The 22,427-nt window shown below is 41.2% G+C and overlaps 1 protein-coding gene across 2 annotated transcripts in view; it reads left to right on the top strand.

Annotated features, from left to right (window-relative positions):
- xirp2a (xin actin binding repeat containing 2a) overlaps positions 1-14,755 on the top strand; it is a 76,780-nt gene extending 62,025 nt beyond the window's left edge. For both annotated transcript variants that reach the window (XM_005744247.1, XM_005744249.1), the window contains 7 exons: positions 1,386-1,523; positions 2,987-3,067; positions 3,236-3,305; positions 3,657-3,760; positions 4,261-13,519; positions 14,469-14,602; positions 14,688-14,755. In XM_005744247.1, the coding sequence (XP_005744304.1) occupies positions 1,386-1,523; positions 2,987-3,067; positions 3,236-3,305; positions 3,657-3,760; positions 4,261-13,519; positions 14,469-14,563 (9,747 nt within the window). In that variant the 3' untranslated portion in view covers positions 14,564-14,602; positions 14,688-14,755. The remainder of the gene's footprint in view (positions 1-1,385; positions 1,524-2,986; positions 3,068-3,235; positions 3,306-3,656; positions 3,761-4,260; positions 13,520-14,468; positions 14,603-14,687) is intronic.
- The last annotated feature ends 7,672 nt before the right edge of the window (positions 14,756-22,427 follow it).

Here is a 22,427-nt window from a genome sequence, read left to right as displayed (position 1 = left end):
CCAACTCTTGAGCCACGATCTGCCTCAGCACAAAACAGAAGCTCCTGTCAGACATCATAGCAGCAAAGATGAACAGGCACATGGCTCAATACCAGTCCCCCAGTGGTAATCGAAACAACTGAGGCCGTGACCCCCAAACTGGGCGAGTGGTTTATCAAGTGATCCCAGGAGCAACATCCAACATCTTTGTCCAGAAGAGTGCAGTCCTAAGAACAGCAAAGATACCCCGCAGGACCCTCAAGCTCCCAGGTCTCTTTTAGAGGACCTGAACATAAAAGACTGCCCGCGGGGCAAGTGTGGATTTTTTTTTATTTGGAAGGTAGAGCAGGTCATCCACTAACTGGAAGGGTTGGTGTTTTCTCCCTGGCTGCTACAGTCTGCATCGTGAAATATCCTCGGGCAAGAGGAAAGGGTTGCTCTCTGATGTGTTCATCAAAGTGTGAATGCATGTGAATGTTACATAGAAAGTACCAGTCCATTCCTACACTGTCAATTTTACAAAAGTGCTCTTCCTACAGGTATATAGTAATTCGCAATCTAAATGGCTCGTGACTTCACTACATCTAGACGTCAGTTTAAAGGAGACATATTCAATACATTCCGAATGTGTCTTTAACATACTCACGTGGCCATGTGAATGATTATCATTATCAATATCTGTTGTAGCAACCAGAACTGCTCTGCAATAACTTGCAAATATCACAGTAGCCCTCATTTGTATAAAAGAGGGAAGGTGGCGAGTCAGTATGTTACAAATACATTCTCACACACAAACACAAATATCAACAGCCACAAACTTGGCTGTGTATGCAGAAGTCAACATATAAATGTCAAAAAGCAAATGAATTCCTGCTGGGCACCTGCATGTTTCTCAGGTTTATTTGAAGATACATCCAATCTTTACAACCTAGAGTTCTAAAGAAAAATGAATGTTAATGGCACAGCAGTGATTTCTTGGTTAAAAGAGCACTTATAGTGCCTAGGATTCTGAAAGTATTAGCATAATGCAATTTCTTTCACTTTTTTGTACTAGCATAATGCAAACAAATATAACATAACACAAACAGTGAGAACAGAGTTTAGTTTATCAAGGTCAGATCCAATCCCCTGAGAGAAACAGCAGATTGACAGTCTGTCCAAAAGGAAACGATAAGGCTTATACAAGGTATAATGGAATTTAATAATAAAAGTGGCCACTTTCATTCAGTAAATATTATTTTTTATGAGCAAAAATACACACAAGTGCCACAAAATAAGTCTTACGAAACTTGTTTATGCCAAACATGGAGAAATGGGATATTATTACCATTTGACCATTTTAATCTATAACACCTGTGTAGATGGACACTCTGGGGTGATTTTTGCCATCTGCTTTCTGCTGATAGATGATGCATGAGTCAGAGGCTTGTTCACTGCCTGGAGGGCTGGCCAGTGTGAAGAGACAGTTTGAGAACCAGGAGTTTGCCGCCTCCTCCTCTCAGTCTACCATCACCCAGGTTCACTTCCAGCAGAGATCTGTCCAGGTGAGACCATAAGCATGGTCAATACATATTCTATGTGTTGACAAGCTGTGATGATTTTAGATAAAACAAAAGATTAGTTATAGTTGTTATTTTCCAAAGAAATATATTTCATACATTTGCTTTTTATGATCAGATGTAATGGTGCATTTTAAGCCGTTTCCTCATCACAAGGGGGTAGTTGAAGGCACACCAGGTATCTGTCCACATTTGAATGTGGAAGAGTTTTGCACCAAACATCCGAATCTATGCAGTCCCAAAAGGAATTTTGGTATTTTACTGGTGCTGAGCCAGCAAAAAATAAAAAAATAAACCACTACACTATGGAATTATGTCACAAAAGCAAGAGTGGAAAATCTGAGGCTGAAGTATGTTTGTGATATGGACTGCGTAACCTTTCCTAAACTAATGAATTGTTAGAGATAGTGAAGGTGGCAGATGAAAGGGAACATTTTTCTTCTTCCTACATAACTTGGAAAACAGGGCTTCGCTGTCCTGTCTGATCACAAGCTCCGTGTAACGTGAGAAACGTAAAAACGACTGGATAATTTGAATTCTACTGTAGCGTTTTATTGGAAAACCTTGGCTGGCATTGCTGAGGTGTCGTGGCAGGTCAAATCAAAGAGGGCACCTTCAACTTTGCTTGTCCATGTGACTCTGTCATCCAGTGCGTGAGGAAAATGCCAGAACGTGTTACTAGCAGCTTGGGACAGAGGCCGGATCTCAGTGAAGTAAGGTCAATTCCGGCCTTTCATACATTTTTCCCCATCTGCTCATTCAGGCGTGGAAGCAGAGTGGATTCATCGAGCCACGAGGACCTTGCTGAATGCTAAATTTTACATAGTTGTACATGAGGGGAAATGTCTGAGTGTATTTCATCGAGTGGTTTTGCCTTTGCTTCTATGCAGCAAAGGCAAAACCACTTTCCCCTCAAGTTTGTTTTTTTTTTTTTTTTTGCACAGGTGTAATATTGAATGCGTGTTTTGCATCAGGAAAGTTCGCATTATGACATAAGTGGTTTTTGAAGCGCAGAACCCCCTCCCTCCATGTATCTTTCATGTTAACAGCAGAGGATACAAGCTCAAATATCATCCATCTCTTTCATCTCCTTCAAAATTGCATGAATCACAGTGGAGGAAAAGGCTGATTCAGTTTTATACAATTTTTGTAATCTATTGCTTTTTCTCTCCAACACCAAAATCCTCCTTTGGCAGCATTCAAACTTAGCAGCTCCCCGAGAAGCAGCATAGTAATGGAAAAGCATTTGTTACCGACCACAGAGGGGCTTTATTAACCTTTTTCATGGTTTAAAAATTGCTTCCGTCCCGCTGTTTCCAACAGCTTGCAGTCATGAGGTGATAAAACTTCTTTCTTAGTGTGTGTGTGGCTATTTTTTAGCTGTGGGAGTGTGTTGGCACACTGAGAGGGGTTCAGCATGTCCACATTCCCATTTTTCTGTTTGACAGGAGATGTCAAGCTCCTCCGAGGTGACAGCGAGAAGCAGTGCCAGAGAGCTCACCCCCACCACAGCCCTCTCTCTCGAAGAGGTATTTGTCATAAGTTATAGGGTAGCATCTTACCTGTAATAAACACAGACCTTACTATTAATTCTTTAGTAAATGAGCCTTATACCGAGCCTTTTATATCTCATTGACTAAAAACAGTCCAAGGCTTGAGTGCAGTTGCCAGTATACTGTTGATTTGTCTTTTCACAGGCGAGCCACAATCAAAGAGTCCACCAGAACGACGCGGCTGCCAGTTACGGGAACCACTACAATGAAACAGGTTATTCTGCTCATGCCTTTTATACTGTGATTTACAGGTTTTTATCACAGCACCCCTTATGTCCTGCATAATAATAATTGTTCTCTCTACACGCTGAATAAGGGAAGAGCTCTGAAAATGAGATGGTATTCTGATGATTTTATATTCAGTGCATAGCAGCAAATCTAATCAGGGCAAAGTCAGGAAAGTAAAATATTGGAAAGGGAAATTGGGCAATCACCACTGCATGGTTTCAGAAAATGAAAACTACTCAGGTTTTTAATGAAATGATTTATTTCTCTTTCCAAACCCCCTGAGCTTCCCCACTACGAATGACTTAATGAGGCAGCCTTCTTCTTGTGTCTAATTCAGTTATGCTTGTCAGAGGAGAGGACGTACCAAAGGTTTCCACTCAGGCTTTGAAGCAGCAGTATGAAAAAACGATTGAGGAAGCTGCACCAGCCAAGGAAATTAAGGTAATGATGCTGTCTGTTTATCGAAATAGATGATAGTTTGGGTTGTTTATTAGGTATCAGTATGAGGATATGGCCACATCATGAAATCATCAAAAGGAAATTGCGCATGCCATGAGTTGATGGGGAATAAATTGGATTGGATAAAAGGCCTCATGTCATTACACAGCTGAAGTCTGACAGTTTCACCGTTAAAGAGAAACCCCAGAAAAACACACACAAAAAAGAACGGTCGCATTACTGTCTGCAGTTCAATGAGTATTTCAATCAACATGTGTCAGCTTTTGTGCATTTACATCCAAATTAGAATTATTTGCGTCTAGCTTTAACTTTTCCAATCATTTTCATTTGAGGTGTAAAATGTGCAACTTCTTAATTCCTGCTCAGCTTCAAAGCTTTCCTCTCCACTACTTTTCATTCCACAAAATCAACATATTTTTTCCAAATACGATTCTAACCTCACTGTTCCTCTCTTTGTTATGAAAACGTCTTGTGAATCATAGGTTGATGTGGATTTTGACAAGTTTCAGTGGGCACCAGTGAACCAGACCTCTAAAAATTCTGCTATGACAAGATATGAAGCTTCTTCCACTGTAAAGACAGCTTCTGCTTCATCAGTAGCATCTGCTTCAACAGTGGCTTCTGAGGTGACAGACCATTTCCCTCCTCCATCCGCAAACCTGCTGCAGGTGTCACAAAAAGTCCCAGACCACATTGTCTCTCCTCAGCCTCAGGAGTCGACATCTCAACATAAGTATACTATTAACAGGGAACAGTACTTAAAACACAAGAGCATGGCTGAAATAAAGCGCCTCTACAAACACATACACCCAGAAGTGCGCAAAAACCTTGAAGTTGACATTTTAAGTCAGCTCAGTGAAGCAGAAATGACAGAGTTGGAGAGCAAGGAAGGGGTGGGTGACGTCCAGCAGGTGTGCTATATGTTTGAAAATGATGGCAACAGCTCCAGTAAGTGTTCGAGCCCTGACAGAGAATACCTGGAGTGGGATGAGATCCTTAAAGGTGAAGTGCAGTCCATGCGCTGGATGTTTGAAAACAAACCCTTAGATACAATTAAAGACGATACCCCTGATGAGAATGATGAGAAGACTATTGCCCAGCAGGAAATCATTGCTGGCAAAGATGTCAGATACACAGCTTGGATGTTCGAGACGCAGCCTATAGATACTCTGGGCGCAGAAACATCCGATACAACTGAGCAATCGCAAAAACAGACCGATCTAGCAAGAGGAGATGTCCGTACTGCGACGTGGCTCTTTGAAACGCAGCCGCTTGATTATCTGAATAAGATCTACCAAGAAGATGAACAGGAGACGGATGCTTGTGTGACTAAAGACATTACTGGTGGAGATGTGAAAACCGCCAGGTATCTGTTTGAGACCCAGCATCTGGATTGGTTGGGTAAAACAGAAACAATCGAGGAGAGTCACTTCCTCAACCTGAAGTCTGAGCTGGAAGAAATTAAGGGCAATGTGAAGACAACGTCCCGCATGTTTGACACACTGCCCATGTGTGTCATCAGAGGTGATTCAGGAGAGATGCTGGAAATCACTACCATTCGCAGAGAGGAGACAGAAAAAGGAGATGTGAAGACATCACGTTGGATGTTTGAAACCCAGCCTCTGGATATGATCAACAGAGACCCTGCCAAAGTAAAGCTGATATGTGGGATTTCCATGGAGGATAACATTCAAGGTGGTGTGAACAAAGGTAGATGGCTTTTCGAGACAAAGACACTCGATACGATCAAGGATGAAGAATGGGAGAGCTCAAAGAAGGAAAAAGATGAAATAATTGGAGCTGATGTAAGGAACCACTGTCTTGTTTTCGAGACTCAGCCTATGGATACTCTGAAAGATAATGCCAATGCTCGACCTTTACCCTCTGAGGAGATTGTAGGAGGTGATGTTCAATCAGCCAAACATCTGTTTGAAACAGTACCGATGGAAAATCTGAAAGAGCTGGTTGAAGTAGGAAAACTTAAGAAAACAATGGCAACAGAAGAAGAAAAGGGTGACGTGAGGCATCAAAGGTGGGTGTTTGAAAGTCAGCCCTTGGAGAATATAAGGGAGGAGAAAAAGGAGATTACAAGAACTGTGAATATTGAAGCGCTTGACAAAGGGGATGTGACAAACTACAAAGAAAGGTTTGAAAGCATGGATTTAAGTAAATGTGAGGGAATGCAGAAAATTCAGGTCGAAGGTGTCACAAGTGGCTATGTCAAGTCCAACAGAGTTCTCTTTGAATCAACCCCATTGTATGCTATGCAAGACAGCTCTGGCCATTACCATGAGGTAAGGACTGTGAGGCGTGAGGAGATTGTGAAAGGAGACGTTCTCAGTTGCAGATGGATGTTCGAGACGCGTCCTATTGATGAATTTGATGAAAGCATTAGTAAGTTTCAGATCATAAAGGGCATATCTAAACAGGAAATTGAGTCAGGAGATGTCAAAACAGCCAAGTGGCTGTTTGAAACCCAACCACTTGACACCATTCAATTTTTCGGTAATTTTGAGAATGAAGATAATAAAACTAACAAAAGTATTCAGATTGAGAAAGGAGATGTAAAGACTTGTAGGTGGCTATTTGAAACTCAGCCAATGGATGTTTTGTATGAAAAAGTGGATAAGAGTGAGTCCGATGTTGAAGAAGTGCAAAAAGGTGACGTGAAAACATGTACTTGGCTCTTTGAGACACAGACACTAGACAACATACGAGATCATTCAGAGTCAGAGACCATCCTGAAGACCTGCACTGTAAAGCAGGAGGATGTTCAGGGAAAAGACGTGCGGCTGGCTCGCTTCCTCTTTGAAACAGAGAATCTGGAAAACATCACTGGGGAGGACGGCAGCTCTTTCAGGAGAGTCACAGAAATCGACATCCAGTCTGGTGATGTTTCCAGGATGAAGTACATCTTTGAGAATTGCTCCTCTGACATTATGAGCTCCACCTCTGAGGAGACAATGCAGAAGCTGAAGGTGCAACAAGCTCAGGACCTCCAGAGGGGAAATGTGGTCAACTGCACTTGGAAGTTCGAGAACCAGCCGATTGATGCGATCCGTGATGAAGGCACTGAGGCAAGGGAAATTCGCACAGTAACTGATGTTCAGGGAGGTGATGTTGATAAAGGCCGCTTTATTTTTGAGACATTCTCTCTGGATCAAATTAAAGAGGAGTCTACTGAGAGTGATATTTCAAAACTCTCCAGTATCTTTAGAGATGAAATAGAGAAAGGGGATGTGAAAAATTACACCATGATGTTTGAAACCCAGCCTCTCTATGCCATCTGTGACAAAGAAGGCCACTATCATGAAGTAACTACAGTTACTAAAGAAGAAATCATGAGAGGAGATGTGGTGGGGGCCCGATGGCTGTTTGAGACAAAGCCTTTGGATTCAATTAGAGATTCTGAGGAGGTGTATGTTATTAAAGCTGTGACTGAGGAAGGTATCAGCAAAAAGGATGTTAGCTCTGCCAGGTGGAGATTTGAAACGCAACCTCTGGACGAAATTACAGAGGAGATAAAAGTGAGGTCAAAGACAGTTGAAGATATCCAAGGCGGCGATGTGAAGAAAAATAAGCAGCGTTTTGAGACTGATGAGATGTCTCAAAAGTACATCAGAACTGTTAGCATGAGTGAAATCCAAAAAGGCGACGTTAGAGCTGCCACATGGATGTTTGAAACCCGCACGATTGATGAGATACGCAGCGATGGCGCAGAGTATGATGGCATGGAAAGAGTGACAAAAGAGGAAGTAATGAAAGGGGATGTCAAGCAGTCTGTGTGGCTCTTTGAGAAGCAGCCGCTTGATAGAATCAAAGAGAGTGATGGCACAGATCTTGTTGTGATAAAGGAGGAAATCCCACAGGCTGATGTGAAGACGACAACATGGCTGTTTGAAAGCACTCCATTTCATGAATTCAATGAGAGCAATGTGGAAAAGACAGAGATAATTGGTAAAAGTGTCAAAGAAACACTTGAGGAACTTTATTCTCAGAAAATGGTGGACTCACAGGGTATTCTTATTGAAGCGGATGAGATTGGAGATGTCCGCATGGCAAAGTATAAACTCATGAACCAGGAGACTCCTCAGATCCAAAAAGAAGAGATTATTAGAGGGGATCTGAGCAACATAATGATGAACCTCCTGAACCGCAGGGAGACCACTGAAAGGGTCATAACTATCGACGAGGAGGAGCGTGGGGACATCAGCACCACTGTGATGCAGCTATTCAACCAGGAAAGGGGAATCGATGTTGAGAAAGAGGAAATTATCCGTGGTGACATTCAAGAGGCCATGAGCAATCTCCTCAAGAGGGAAGGCTCCTCCAAGCGTGGCATTCTGATTCAAGAGGATGAGAAAGGAGACGTTAGGATGACTATCTACTCTCTTTTAAATAAGGAGGAGAGGACTGGCATGGAAAAAGAGGATATCATTCAAGGAAATGTCAGCAAAACTCTTTATCGCCTTCTCTCCAACTCAGATGGAGAAGACTCTAAAAAGATAAAGGTTTTAGACACGGAGCGGGGTAATGTCAGCTTTTACTCCACATGCATTGAGTCCGGAGCTTTGGATTACCTGAGGCAGCTCCAGTATGAATCGGATGAACTCCAAGAAAAAGTCCAAAAAGAGCGCATTATAGGCGGTGACATCGAGGAGACCAAAATATTGCTGCGGAAGAATCAGCAAGAGATCGGTCGCACAGTAACAGAGGATGATATAGTTCCTGGTGATGTGCACAGCATTGTTAAGGTTTTTATGACAGAGCCTACTGTCACATACAGAAATCTAGAGAAAAAGGACATTGTTAAAGGCAACCTCAGTGCAGCTTTGGATTCACTGACCCAAGCCATCAATCAGAAAGTGGTAATAGAGAAAGAGGAGGTGGTAAAAGGAGACATACCCACTACTATGAAGTCTCTGGAGGAGGCCCAGAATCAAGCCAAAGAAATGGAAAAGCCTGAAATCATCAAAGGAGACATCAGGGGTGCTCTCGAGTCACTGGAGAAATCTGCGTCCAGCAAAACCGACGCAGCTGTTGAAGATTTAGTGCCAGGTGATATTAAGGGCACCTTGAAGTCCCTCGAGGAGGCAAAGCAAGCTGTGAAAGAGGTGGAAAAAGAGGAGATTGTTAAAGGAAATATCCACACAGCCATGCAAAGTTTACATGAGGCATCAAACGAGAAAAAGGTTTATCAGCACCAAGTGAGCGAGCAAGGTGATGTTAAAGCCACCATCCAGCTCTTGCTGCAGCCAACAACGTCCCCAAGAATGCAACACAGAGGGAGCCATGAAGGGGATGTGAAAACGTCCATTAAATCGCTTTATGAAGGACAGGAGATGACACAGGTGGAAAACGAAGATGTTGTGAAAGGTGACGTTCAAGGGACAATAAAGTGCCTAATGCAAAAAAAGCAGTATTCAAAACCCAAGCGCATGTATCCTGCCAAGAAGGGAAAAGCGCCCATGCAAAACACATTAACTGTAAAACAAGAGAAGCATGAATGTGCACATGAAGTTAAGAGCGAGAGTGTTGCAGTCAGTCCAGCCCCCGCTGTGAAAAACCTCTCTCTGAGTGGTGAGTCACAGAAGCACACACAGAAGCAGCATGAAAACAAATCGTTGAAAACACAGGTAATAACCCAAGAGGACCGCTCTGTTACTGTAGCCAAAACAGACAATCCTGCAGGGGCCTCTCAACTGAAGAGCACGAAAGAACAGAAACAGAAAATACAGGCAACCAAGCCTGTTATGATAAAGAATAAACAAATGATTAATAAAGATCAAACAGATGTGAGGGCTGCTGATGTGTCGGTGGTGAAAGAGGAGCAAAGCACATCACAGGCGAACATTTCAAACAGGCAAATGTGTGAGACAAAGACGATCAAACAGGTGCACACTACGGTGACGGAGAAAACTGTTGTGCACAAGCAAAATATAACGGAGCAGGTGTCAATGTGTCAAAAGCAAACAGAAAATAAGGCTCTCGTACAAAAACAGAACGTAAAGAATATGAAGGTGGATAACCATAGCCTTGACATGGGAGGGAAAGGTGTGAATAAAAAGCCAGTGAAGCCAGAGATTCACTTTCCCCCTCCTCCGTCCTCGCCGCCTCCCCCATCAGAGTCTGAGCTCTCCCTCCCTCCACCGCCTTCACCAGTGACTGAGAGCCCAACACCCCCCATGTACCGGCCTTCGATGATGAGGCAAGACAGCGACCTCCCTCCCCCACCTCCACCGCCTCCACCTCCTATGGAATGCATAAAGTCTGAGCCCGAATTTTTCCCTCTTCCTCCACCTCCTCCACCACCACCCTCTGCGAGCGCACAAGATTTTCTCCCTCCACCTCCCTCACAGCAGGAGCTTAATGCAATGCCGCAGCCTTCCCCTGCAAGGCCAGGGAAACCCATTAGCAGACCTTTATTCAAAGTGCCCAAGCAACCAGAACCACAGCAGCCCATACAAGTTAAGCCCAAATGGCAGAAAAAACAACCCACTCCTCCGCCGCCTCCACCTCAGCTCCCTCCTGAGCAAGAAAAAGCTGTGTCAACAGTCAAGAAAGTAGAAGCTAAAGTTAAGGAGGTGAAACAGGAAATAACCCAGCAGGTTGAAATCAGCAATCAGACTGAGTCAACAGCAATGTCCCAGACAAAAGTATCAAGCATTCCAGTTGCAAAATCAGTCCAAAAGCAAAGCCCACAGCCACCTAAAAAAGTATTTGTTCCTCCTATTAAACTGCCTCCAACTCCAGACCCTGATTCAGCATCCAAAGCTAGACCTTATGCTCGCAAATTTAAAACCCCACTCATGTTTGCAGAGGAAAGGTACCGCCAAGAAAGGCTGGAGAAGGATGAAATGGAGAGGAGTAAAGTGAATACCCCCACTTCTCCCCCAAGTAATATACAGTCATTTGATGCTAATGCTCAGCATCCTGCAGCAGAAAACACTGAGAAAAAAGTAGATATAGCGACAATAGAAAAGGCCGAAAAAGCTAAAACTGTTTCCAAACAAGCAATAGCGGTCCAGGACATGCCTTCTAAGAAAGCCACTTCCCAAATCCCTTTGAGCAAACCTTTGATCTCAGTGGTAAATAAGAAAGCAGCTGCTGGATCTTCAAATGTTTCCAGACAGCAATCCTCGGAAAAAAATCTAGCCTTTGCCGAAGTTAATAAAAAGGGACAAACTACATCCGCCAATCAGACTGCTTCTGTTTCTCATGCTCACCATGAGGTTTTACAAAATGAAGTCCAGTTGTGCTCGAACTTGGCCACTTTTTCAGTCCAAGAGCAGCAGCAGATTATTAAGAAATCTAGCACCAAGTCTGTTACTGCCACACAGGGAGCGGCCCATGAAAATGTAGATCTTCAAGGCCAGGTCACATTGAAAGCTGAAGATGTAAGGAATATTAATGTGCCTTTGACTCAGGTGGAGAAAATTAGTCCCCCTCAACCCACTAAAATTCCAAAGGTGACTCCAAGTTTCAAGGTAAAAACCTTTAAGATGCCGGGGGAGAAGAAAGAAGAGAAAAGTGACAGTTTGGGACAAAAGAAAAGTGAAATGAATTTACAGCAAGAGAAAAGTAATGTGTCACAGAAAAGTGAAACCAAAGTGAGTCTGGAAGGCAACCTGCTAATTTCCACGAGAACTGAGGTGAAAACAGAAGTGAAAGGAAAAGAGAAAAAAAGCCAAGTGACCCAACCTGTGAAGGAAGTTGAAGTAGACGTTCACACAAGAAAGGGAAAGCAGGTGCAAAAACATGAGACAGAAGTAAAACTGTCGCCATCAGTTACTGTGTTAACACCCAAGGTGGCTAAGATAACATGTGAAGCAACCCAACAGGGACAAGGCCATGTAGCTGTCTCCCACAGTCAGCAGAGCGTGAAGACAGAGGAGATTCAAAGACAAGAGGAGGTGGTTGTGACTGAGAGTGTGGTACAGCAAAGGCTTCAGAGGCAAGAGGCTGTTCAGATGCAAAAACAGCAAATGAAGCTGCAAGCGGTGGAGATAAATAAAACTCAGATCAAAGCAGGAAAGTCAAAAGGTGAGCCTAAGGATGTGTCTGTGAAAGGGGCAGGCAAAATTTCCCACAAAGACGAGGCTTACCATGAAGACATCACCGATTTAGAGAAATGCACTGTAACTCATAAGCTGCTCACTCAAATGAAAGAGCTGGAGGGCACGCCAAGCAAAATAGACTCCAGCACTGTCAGGACGATTTTAAGTGAAGTCCCTGACTGGATAATGGGCTCAGATGAGAAGAAGAATTTAAGTGAAATTGCTAAGCAGCAAAGCAAGAAAAAGTTGCAAGAGATGATGGTTTATGTCAAAAATATAATTGAAACAAAGCTCGCATTTTTTGAGAAAAACCTGACAACAGTGGAAAAGGAGGAAAGAAAAGACAAAGACAACCAGCCCGTGCCACCGCCAGTGCCTCCAAGACCAGAGAAGAACGTTTTCGGTGGGGCGACTGCAAAGATATCAAAGATAAGCACTGGCTCCTCCAGTGCTGAAAAGAAAGTAGTGGAAGAGAAAAAGTCCCCTCAGGAGAACAGAGTGCATAAGGAGCTGAGTGAAGGAGCCGATCACAGGGTGTCCTCTCCATTAGCAAGCATCCGCACTCCATCTCCTACTTTTATTAGTATTGAGTCCAGGAGAGTTGACTCGCCACTCAGAGTGACACCTTCTCCTCCACCCTACAAATCAATCGGAACCCCTCCACCACATCATGGCAAGTCACATACGCCTACATCTACCTTTAGCAGGGCCACACCTTCTCCCACACTGAGTCGCTCAGAGAAGCTGGTGAAACTGGGGGATGCCACATCAAAGCTTTCTCACATTATCACCCTTCCTCCTCTCGTGCCAGTTCCCGAATGTTTTGCTGCTGAAAAAGAGCGGACATCCCCGTTTAGAGACAGGGAGACCCTAATTGAGAGAAACGAGCAAGGCTTGACGGATGTCGCAGAAATGGTGGATTCCATGATGACAGTGAAGGATAAAAAGTCTTTCTTTGAGGAGGCCCAGAGAGCGGAGGTTAAAAAGATGTACATCCGGAAGGATCCAATAGATATCCCTGAGCGGTTGGGACCTGATAGTGAGGAAGTCACTGAAACCGTTGCCATAGATATTCTTAAAGAGGATCTCCCTAGAGTTGACTTGTCAAAGCTCGTAAACAGATTTGAATCTCCGAAACCAAAAGTTTACACCAGAAAAGATCCTATTGTAATAGCAGAGAGGCTGGGGAGTGACACAGAGGAAACAGAGACTGAACCACATGCGCCAAGAACCGAAGACATCCCCACACTCAATGTCAAAGCAATCAAGGATGTGTTCGAGACGGGAGAGCATAGTTCTCAAGCAGCCAGAGAGCTTAGAGAACAAATAGAAAGAAGAGAACCTGAAGCAGCCTGCTCCGGGCAGGCGGGTCACTCTGAAGCGACATCAGTCACTGAGCAATTCTGCACCATTGATAACTTTGGAAATATGACAAGACAGATGAGGAGCGAGGTGCATTCTGGGAGTTCCCTGACCCGTGGTAACCCTCCGTCCTACGCAGACGTTGTGAGGGGAAGAGTTCCTACTGTTGCTGTGCCCCCTGAGGCCTCCTCCGAAGAACTGCTGAGAAACTTCCAGCAATCATGGGCTGAAAGCCAAGGAGTTTTCCAGAACCTGGGCTTCAGTGTCACGGAGCAGAGGACTTCGCAGATTATAACGCACCAGCAGCAGAGTGTCGTGACGGGTAAACTGAGCTGTGGCATGAGGCATGATGGGGTGGTGAACATGCTTTGTGTGGGGAATTTTTAAGGAATCGGCTGCACTGTGTGGAAAGATAAAAAGCATTAACTTTCAGAATGTGTTTTTCTAACACTTGATTTTCTTTCATGTGTTTTCATTTGTCAGAAAGGTTAAAACTCACTGTTTGTATCCTGGCAGTTTTATGCTTTTTAATATTCACAGGTTACATTTTGTTCCTGTTTATTGTTAACTCATGTCTGCTGTGTGAAACTAGCAATGATGCTAATATATTGAACTAATATATCTCCTGCCTGGGTGTGAGATGCTGTTTTTGTCTGTGAAACAACAAAGAACCGCCTGAAAACTCATCAAGGAAAAAACAAACAACAGCTTTAATGTGAATTCTTTTCTTTTCTGAAATGGATTCACCACATGTCAGTGCTTCCTTTTTCCAACATCGTTTTTTGAATCAACATTTTTTCATTTCACAGCATAAGATTCCCAAATAATCAATAATAATAATTATTATTATTATTCATATTTTTATTGTAATCATGACATCTAACACAAATATAAAATTTCTCTCCCATTTTGAGAACTCTATTAATATTCTATGATTAAGAAGATCGGAAGAGTTTTATTAACTTTTATTAACTGTTCAGTTTATAGTTACCAAACTCAAAACAATCAAGCAGAAACAAACAAAAGGATTTGGACTGCGTTCAAGTAAACACAGTCGGGTCCGAGATAAATCTGAAGGATGACTAAAATAATAATAATTGATAAAAAAAAACATCTACTTATTAACTTTATGAACTTTGCTAAAAGTTTTGCTTTCTGCAGCTTTTCCAATCCTTTATTTTATTATCATTTGTTTTTTTGAGACTAATAGAAATCATTTCTCTATTATTAGTTACAGATTACAAATTAAAATGTTTCCTTCTCTTTTGCAGAAAATTCGAATTCCAGAGTCCGAACTGTGCAGGGCATGTCGGAAGAGAGTGTACCCCATGGAATCTCTGATTGCGGACAAACAAAACTTCCATAAAAGCTGCTTTCGCTGTGAGCACTGCAAAGGCAAACTAAGGTGGCGCTACTTCACACAGCAAACGCATTCTTTGCCTTTTTATTTTCCTCTGTTTTAACTTGTCCACTTTCTTTAAAAAAAACAGCCTTGGCAACTACGCCTCTCTCCATGGACGCATGTACTGCAAGCCACACTACAAGCAACTGTTCAAGTCCAAAGGAAATTATGACGAAGGATTTGGACAAAAACCACACAAAGAACTTTGGAATAATAAGAACACGCAGAACTCTGTCATGAAATCACCGTCACCTGAAAAGAAAGTCATGGATTCCAAATATTCCACTGCTCACAGTACCTTAGCCACCCAGGATTATGATGGAAGCAAATCAGCTGATGAGAGCAAAAAGCCCACAAATAAGATTTCCGTAGTGTGGCCTCCCCAGCCAGATTCCCCTAAAAAATCCTTTGCAATCGAGGAGGAGTTGAAGGTGGTTAAGCCATCATGGCCCCCTAAGGAGGGCTCAGCTCAGGAAAACGAGCACCTAAATCAGCCTGTGAAGTCCTCATTAAAAGACACCGTTGCTCCTTCAGCTGAAGTACAAAATGGACTCCAGGAAAATAACAAGGTGCATGAGAGTGCCTGTTTAACAGAGAGTGTAAAAAAGCCCGAAGAGACTCCAGCACAGTCCGAGTTTCTGACCTCCTCTGTAGCAGCCGCTGAGGAGCCAGCGGGTGTCAGTCACACTCGAGAAAGTAAAGAGTCAAACAGCGGCTCGGAGGCTGCGGCACAAAGGGATTCTGAAATGTACTCTGAAGTGCACCCAGGAGTGGAGGAGAAAGAACAAAGTGAAGGGAATGATGGTGGAGATGGAGAAAGCGTGAAAGTGCCAGAAGAGAATGAAGAGAAAAGTGCAGGAAGAAGGGAGAATGTGAAAGTAAATGGACATGACAGGCAGGTAGAAAGTGCAGCATTTGAGAGTGAAGGCCAGGAGGAGATAGATAAGGGAAATAATGAAAGCATGAACAATGGGGAGGCAGTAAAGGTCACATTAATAGATGAGCAGACAACAGCAGGACAGGCGCTGAATGCTAACTCCAATAATAATAATAGTAATAATAATAATGACCAGACATTGTTTGACCATGAAACCCTGCTCGAAGGGCTTAACAAGGCTGAGGGAAATAAAAATCATCTGCAGGCTTTGACAGATACAGCTAGAGCAACAGATTCATCTCAGGCCGATCCCTTTAAAGAATCAAAATGGATGCCAAGTGAAGTGTTGGAGTTGGCACAGACAGATGATGCTTTTGTGCCAGAGGGTGCCAAATGTCCTGAAGCCACAGATTGCTTTTCAGATACAAATTTCTTCACAGAAACAGGCGAGGGAATGCTGGCTGTCAAACACGAGGCCTCCGAGCCAAAGATTAGCACATCAAGCTTCCTGGAGGACATTTTTGCCGGCTTGAGTACCAGCAGCTCCAGCCTGCTATCTGATTTCAAATCTGACATCTTCAGTCAATCTGCCGGGGAGAGGCCTCCGGCCTCAGTGCTGGATGACCTTTTGGATTTTGGGATGGACCCGAGAGATGTGAGGGGAAAAGATGAGAAGAGCGACAGCTTTGCCACAGACTACAGTGCAGGAAGGGACGGTATTTCTCTGTGGGCAGAGGAAGACGACGAAGACCTGACAGTGGAGGAGCAGATCAAGAGGAACAGATACTACGATAGTGAGGAGAGTGACAATGCTTAAATTTTGGGCCCATTCAGCTAATAATGACAACATGTGTTTTCACCTGTCCATGGAGAGATGAACAGCTCTGATTGAATTTAGCGTTTTTGTACTGAGTTTTTTGAATCTAGTCTTGTTTGATGGAGACTGAGTGCACCTGGTGTGCAGAGGAATGGATATCTGTTCTCTGTTTATGTTACGTTGGATCTATATATTTGCTGACTGATCTAAATAAAGCTATATTTTCAAACTTTGCAGTATATTAGGTAATTACAAGCATTGATTTTCTTTAAATCAGCATAAGGAGGTGTTTTTTTTTTCATTTCTATTTTGTCTTCTGTTTGAAATAAAGCTTCATAAACTTAACAGTATGTGACTCCTGTAATGACTTATTGCAGAGACAGGCAGAAGCAGTAGTGAACCATATCTAAATCCTTGTCTGGGTGGTCAGTGCGCCTCACCTGCTGAAATTTCCTTGGTCAAAGACGTATTGATTTTCACTGATCGAGCAGACCTGCTGTACGAGTTACAGATTTTTCCATTACGTGGCTTTTGTCATCTCCTCAGTTACAGTTTGAACATGTGAGGTAATTAGCTGGCGAGCGAATATATACTGCAGTGTTAATTACAGCAGCAAAAAAAAAACAAAACACTACAGGACTTTAGAAAAAAGTAATGGCTTCACAAATTTTGTGCAGGTCCCATTACATTATGCTGACAGATCCTTTAAGTTGAGGAAGTATTGTTGCTGCTTTAATAATTCAGCATCCTTTCCTGAAAGGCTGTTTGGCATCTTTTTAATTGGGGTATATTTTTTCCAAGTAATGTTTTAATGGACAATCCAACAAGAATGCCATTTTTACAGATGGGATTTGTGGGCAGAAGGTAGTAATGATACCAATAAAAAACCCAAATGGTATTCAATTTTGCAATTAAAACACATTTATCTATAAGGGTGTTCTGAACTCTTGGTACGCTGATCTTAGCTTAATACCATAAATGCAGTTGTCTTCTATTGGTCCATTAGCAAGTTCATGGAAGGTAAAGTAAATTATTCTGAAGCAAGAGGACCAATTCCTGATTCAGCTTATTTAGTTACAACAGTGACTTAGTCTGCAATAAGTAAGTGAAGCTGGGTTGAACTGGATGATTCTCAAATTTTTATATATTAACTGATTAAAAAGGTCTCAAGAAAAGGTAATGTACCGCATAAATCTGTCATGAAAGATGGCCAAGAGCTTCCTTTAAGTTATCATTACCATAAACAATCATTGTTCTCATTAATATCATTCATATACTTACATCATATGGGAAAAAAGGCTATATATATACAGGCTATTGGTATCAATAAAAACTACCTGGGACTCTTGTTTTGAACATTATCAACTACACTAATAGTTGCCTACTGGTGGTGGTCAGAGGGCCCGGTGGCGCCAGTGTTCGGCAGCCTCGCCTCTGTCAATGCGCCCCAGGGTGGCTGTGGCTACAATGTAGCTTGCCATCACCAGTGTGTGAATGAGTGTGTGAATGGGTGGATGACTGGATATGTAAAGCGCTTTGGGGTCCTTAGGGACTAGTAAAGCGCTATATAAATACAGGCCATTTACCATTTGTTTTGAACATTATCAACTACACTGTTAAAAAAAACATCTTAAAAGAACAGTAATATTCCGGCAGCTGGGGCGCCAAAATACGACCGTAAAAAAACAGAAAATAACTCCCGCATAAAAATACGGTTATTTCCAGTAATGAAAATACAATTAGTTGCGCTATTTTGACATTGGATCTCGCTTTTTTCAAGTGCCGCTAAACATTAAATTAGGAACATGTTAACGTGATTAAACAATGAAATCATCTATAAATAGGAAAAAAAAACCATCTTAAAAGAACGGTAATATTCGGGCAGCTGGGGCGCCAAAATACGACTGTAAAAAAACTGAAAATAACTGTCCCATAAAAATACGGTTATTTTCAGTAATGAAAATAGTTTGTTGCGCTAATTTTACATGGGATTCTGCCTTTTCCAAGTGCTTTTAGACATTAAATTAGGAACATTTTAACGTGATCAAACAATGAAATTACCTATAAACAAGGTCAATGAATGTGGCAATATGAATCACATGCCCTGGTACAGAGGCGAGGCTGCCATATCGCACCATCAGCCCCTCTGGCCATCACCAGTAGGCGGTAGGTGAAGAGTCTCCGAGCCGGGGCTCGAACCGGCAACCTTCTGATCACAAGGCGAACTGCCAACTCTTGAGCCATGATCGCCCTAAATAGCAATGATAATAATACTTATGTGATGTAACACAAGCTTATAGGAACCATGTTATATACTTTTCCATAGCATTACATTTGAATTCAACAGTTCAATCTTTCAAGTAATGGACAGACATTTGTGAAATCATGATACATTTGTGAATGTATTTTAACAATCTAAATATGCATATGTACAGACAGATACATTTAATAATCATGAAAATTATGTTTTATTACATTTACAGTGATTTTACGTTGATTTACATTTGAAATGTTAAATCACAGTCTATTTATGTGAATTTAATGATATTCTAGAAGAACAGTACAAAACTGTAAAATACACAGTAGAATACTTTTATATTACAATTTTTTTTACAGTGTGGCAGATGGTAAATGATAATCTGACATTTCCTCAGTGTCTCCATTTTGTCACTATTTATGCCTATGCATCCAGAATCAACCCTCTACAGACTCCATGTACTGCACCTCAATCTATAGTCACACATATGAGTCACTCAAGACAAAGTGTGTATATGTCAAGGAGCGAAAAAGTACAGAAACACTAATAAACTGATATAATCCCTGTCCTTTTCTTTCTTGGTAGAAGCTGCAGTGAAGATCTGAATGTTTATATTCAGAATTATAATTCAAATATTCCTTTAATTGTTGATTATTCTCATTAATTTTCAATCATTTTATATATTTTTCCATAGTATTACATTTGAATTTAACAGATCATTCTCTCACATAACAGACACATATTCGTGAAATTATGATACATTTCTGAATGTATTTTTACAATCTAAATATGCATATGTACAAAATAATATATTTAAAAAACAAGTAAATTGTGTTTTACTATATTTGCAGTGCTGTTATGTTATTTTACCTTTGACATGTAAAATCACAGTTTACTTATGTAAATTTAATGATATTCTAGGAAGACAGTACAAAACTGTAAAATATACAGTAAGATACTTTGACATTACTATTTTCTGGAACAGTGTAAACAAAGGGCTCTTATCTTAGATGTTGCCCATAGGTGGCATCTTCTCTCAACAAGTAGTCTCAGTATGTCTTTATCCGCTCATTTATTGGATAGATTAGTGAAAAGATGCAGAAGTGCATTAAAAGCCTGAACAAGGGAGTTTGACTGTTTGTAGTGACATGAGTATGTTGACTTCCAACCAGGTCACTCAAATTCAGGTGTTATCTGATCGAGTTGTTTTCTCTTTTTTCTCCATCTTAGTGTTATTCTTGGCCCTGAATGGAAGGAGTATGTAATCAGTTCTGTTTGTTTATCTGTCTGTTTGTTAGTTAGCAGGCTGGCATCTACAGTTTTCAAGATATCAATTTTAAATTTTGTGTGATAATAATTTATAATAATTTGCCCTCCCCAGGTTAACAACAGCCTCTACTACTCATGTCTGTGAGGAAGATTATTGCAACATGTTGATTATTGCAACAAATACATGTTAGTAAGTGCTAAACATACACAATTATGGCTGAATCAGACAGTTCAAATGCTGCTATTAGACTGTGAGGGAAATGCTGTGCCACAGTTTGGTAAGAAACATAAAGAACACTAACCATTCATGAAAACAAACAACGTAAATGTTAACTGCTTTTTTTAAGACCCTACAATAATAGAGAGAAAATAATAATCATCAACAACCCCTTCTGAAAAAGCACTTGGCAACAGTGGAAAAACTCCCTTTTAATAGGAAGAAGCCTCCAGCGGGACCAAGTTCAGAGATCTGGAAATTCATGAAAATTTTCTTTTTCAGGTCTACTCAAGCAAACATGTACACAAAGCTAAGAAACCAAATTGGAAACAAAATAAAACAATAGAAAACAATTTTACAGTATTTATAACATACTACACTTAAACATCCGGTGCATTTTTTACTGATAAAATCAATTCAATATGGAGAGATAATTAGAAGAAACTGAAGATGATATATTGATATATAGAATTCAATTAAGGTATCTGGCAGTTAGACTCTGATGGCCCATTACTGCAGAATGGAATCCCAGTGGTGATGGGGATTAGGACAGAACCTGCTGGAGTGCAGATACTGGTGGTGGAGATGAAGACGGAGGTTTGAATGGAGCCTGAGGAACAAGGGAGATGAGGGCAGAGGTGGGTTGCACAAAGGCGTTTGAAAGGGTGAATGACAGATGAGCAGTGAGATTTAAAGTATGCAGAGTGCAGGCTGATTGGCCTAAAGAAGGCCAGCAGAAAGACTATTGGACTAGACTAATTATGTCACAATGAGCTTGATAGCGTGGGAAAGTGGAAGCAATGTAAAGCTTAGATTAGTGACCAAACATGTGGGAAGCAGACAAATGTGTGACTACAGGTCTTCCTTATTGAACTTAAGCTTCATTAAAAAATCAGGTAAAGGATGGAGGGCAAAATCTGAGTTTTCTGGAATTGTGTATTCAAATGTGTTTGTTTGAAAAAGTCTGAAGCCCAAAGAAAATAAAAATAAAATGGGGCCGTATTTCAATATTAATTTTAAAATATAATAACTTTTAGGCGATATACTGTTTGCATTTGATGTGTGCTTTAAGCCATAGCTTCTTTATTCTTACGTTTTTAATTGGGGCAATAGACCTTTAAAACATAAATCCAACTTTATTTATATAGTGTCAAATCACAGGAACAGTTGCCTCAATGCAGTTTAAATTGTAAGGTAAAAGACCCTACAATAGAAAACATTTCAGTTATGCTAAGAACATATCCCTATAGCTCATACACAAATCTTTACCTTTAACTTACTTTTCTTCTCAACTTTTCAAACCTTAGAACAAATAACTATGAATTAACAAAAGAATGTGAGTGAAAATGCTGGTGGCCATTCCAGTTTACTAGCCAAAGAATCCACTGCTTCTATCTTAGTGCCAGAAAGAAGAGAGCTTCTTCAGAGGTTTTGTAGAACTCAGGCATTGGAGAGTTGGTCCTTTTCAGCAACACATAAAGTACCAAAGAAATATTAGGCAGCAGTTGTTTGAATTTTTTTGGCTCACCAGTGATTTCCTAATGAATAGCAGGGTTAAATCCAGCTCAGCACCTTCTGTGCATGCCATATTCGGCCTTTTTCCAAATTCTGTAATAAAAATCATAAAATGACCAAAAGAATTAAAGAAAGATCTTGCCTGTCTTACAGTGTCTACATTGCGTCTCCCTAGGGAAACAAGAAAAATGGACAGAAAGGTCAATAACTTTGGATGATGTTTGCCAAATTGGTCCAACACAGGGTGTAGATTTTATTAAACTTTAGAATGCACTGCTGCACACAAAGATTTGTTCTCGTTCTCTTTGCTAAGAGAATTTCCCAAGCCACTAAAAGGAGAACAGATTTTATACTTTATCTAACATCTACTTTCTAAATACAGTACTGGGCAAAGGTTTTGAGCCACCCTTTATTTATTTACATTTTGCTCATACAATGGGAAATAGGTAGTGTTTTATTAAAACATGCAAACATACATGGAAATACAAATTATACGGCAAAAACATTCAAGCTTGAAAGTCATTATTTGGTATGACCACCTTTATTCCTAAACATAGCCTGAACTTGTATGCAAGCTTTCCTTAAACAGTCTTCAAGTATAGTTCTCCAGGCTTCTTGAAGGACATTCCAGAGCCTTTCTTTGGATATATGCTGCCTTTTCATTCTGCTCTGTCAAGATGATACCACACTGCTTCATTAATGAGGCCTGGGCTCAGGGGAGGTCAATCCATGACTGTCATTATGCATTCTTAGAATAGAATAGAATAGAATTCAACTTTATTGTCATTGCACATGCACAGGTACAGGGCAACGAAATGCAGTTTGCATCCATCCAGAAGTGCTTTAGTGATATAGATATATTACAATATATATTAG

Source organism: Pundamilia nyererei, unplaced genomic scaffold (genome assembly GCF_000239375.1).
Source record: "Pundamilia nyererei isolate P.nyererei 1_Seehausen unplaced genomic scaffold, PunNye1.0 scaffold00141, whole genome shotgun sequence".
NCBI classification, from domain to species: Eukaryota; Metazoa; Chordata; class Actinopteri; order Cichliformes; family Cichlidae; genus Pundamilia; species Pundamilia nyererei.
The sequence above is the reverse complement of the archived record's forward strand: the minus strand, read 5'-3'. Positions and strand labels throughout refer to the sequence as shown.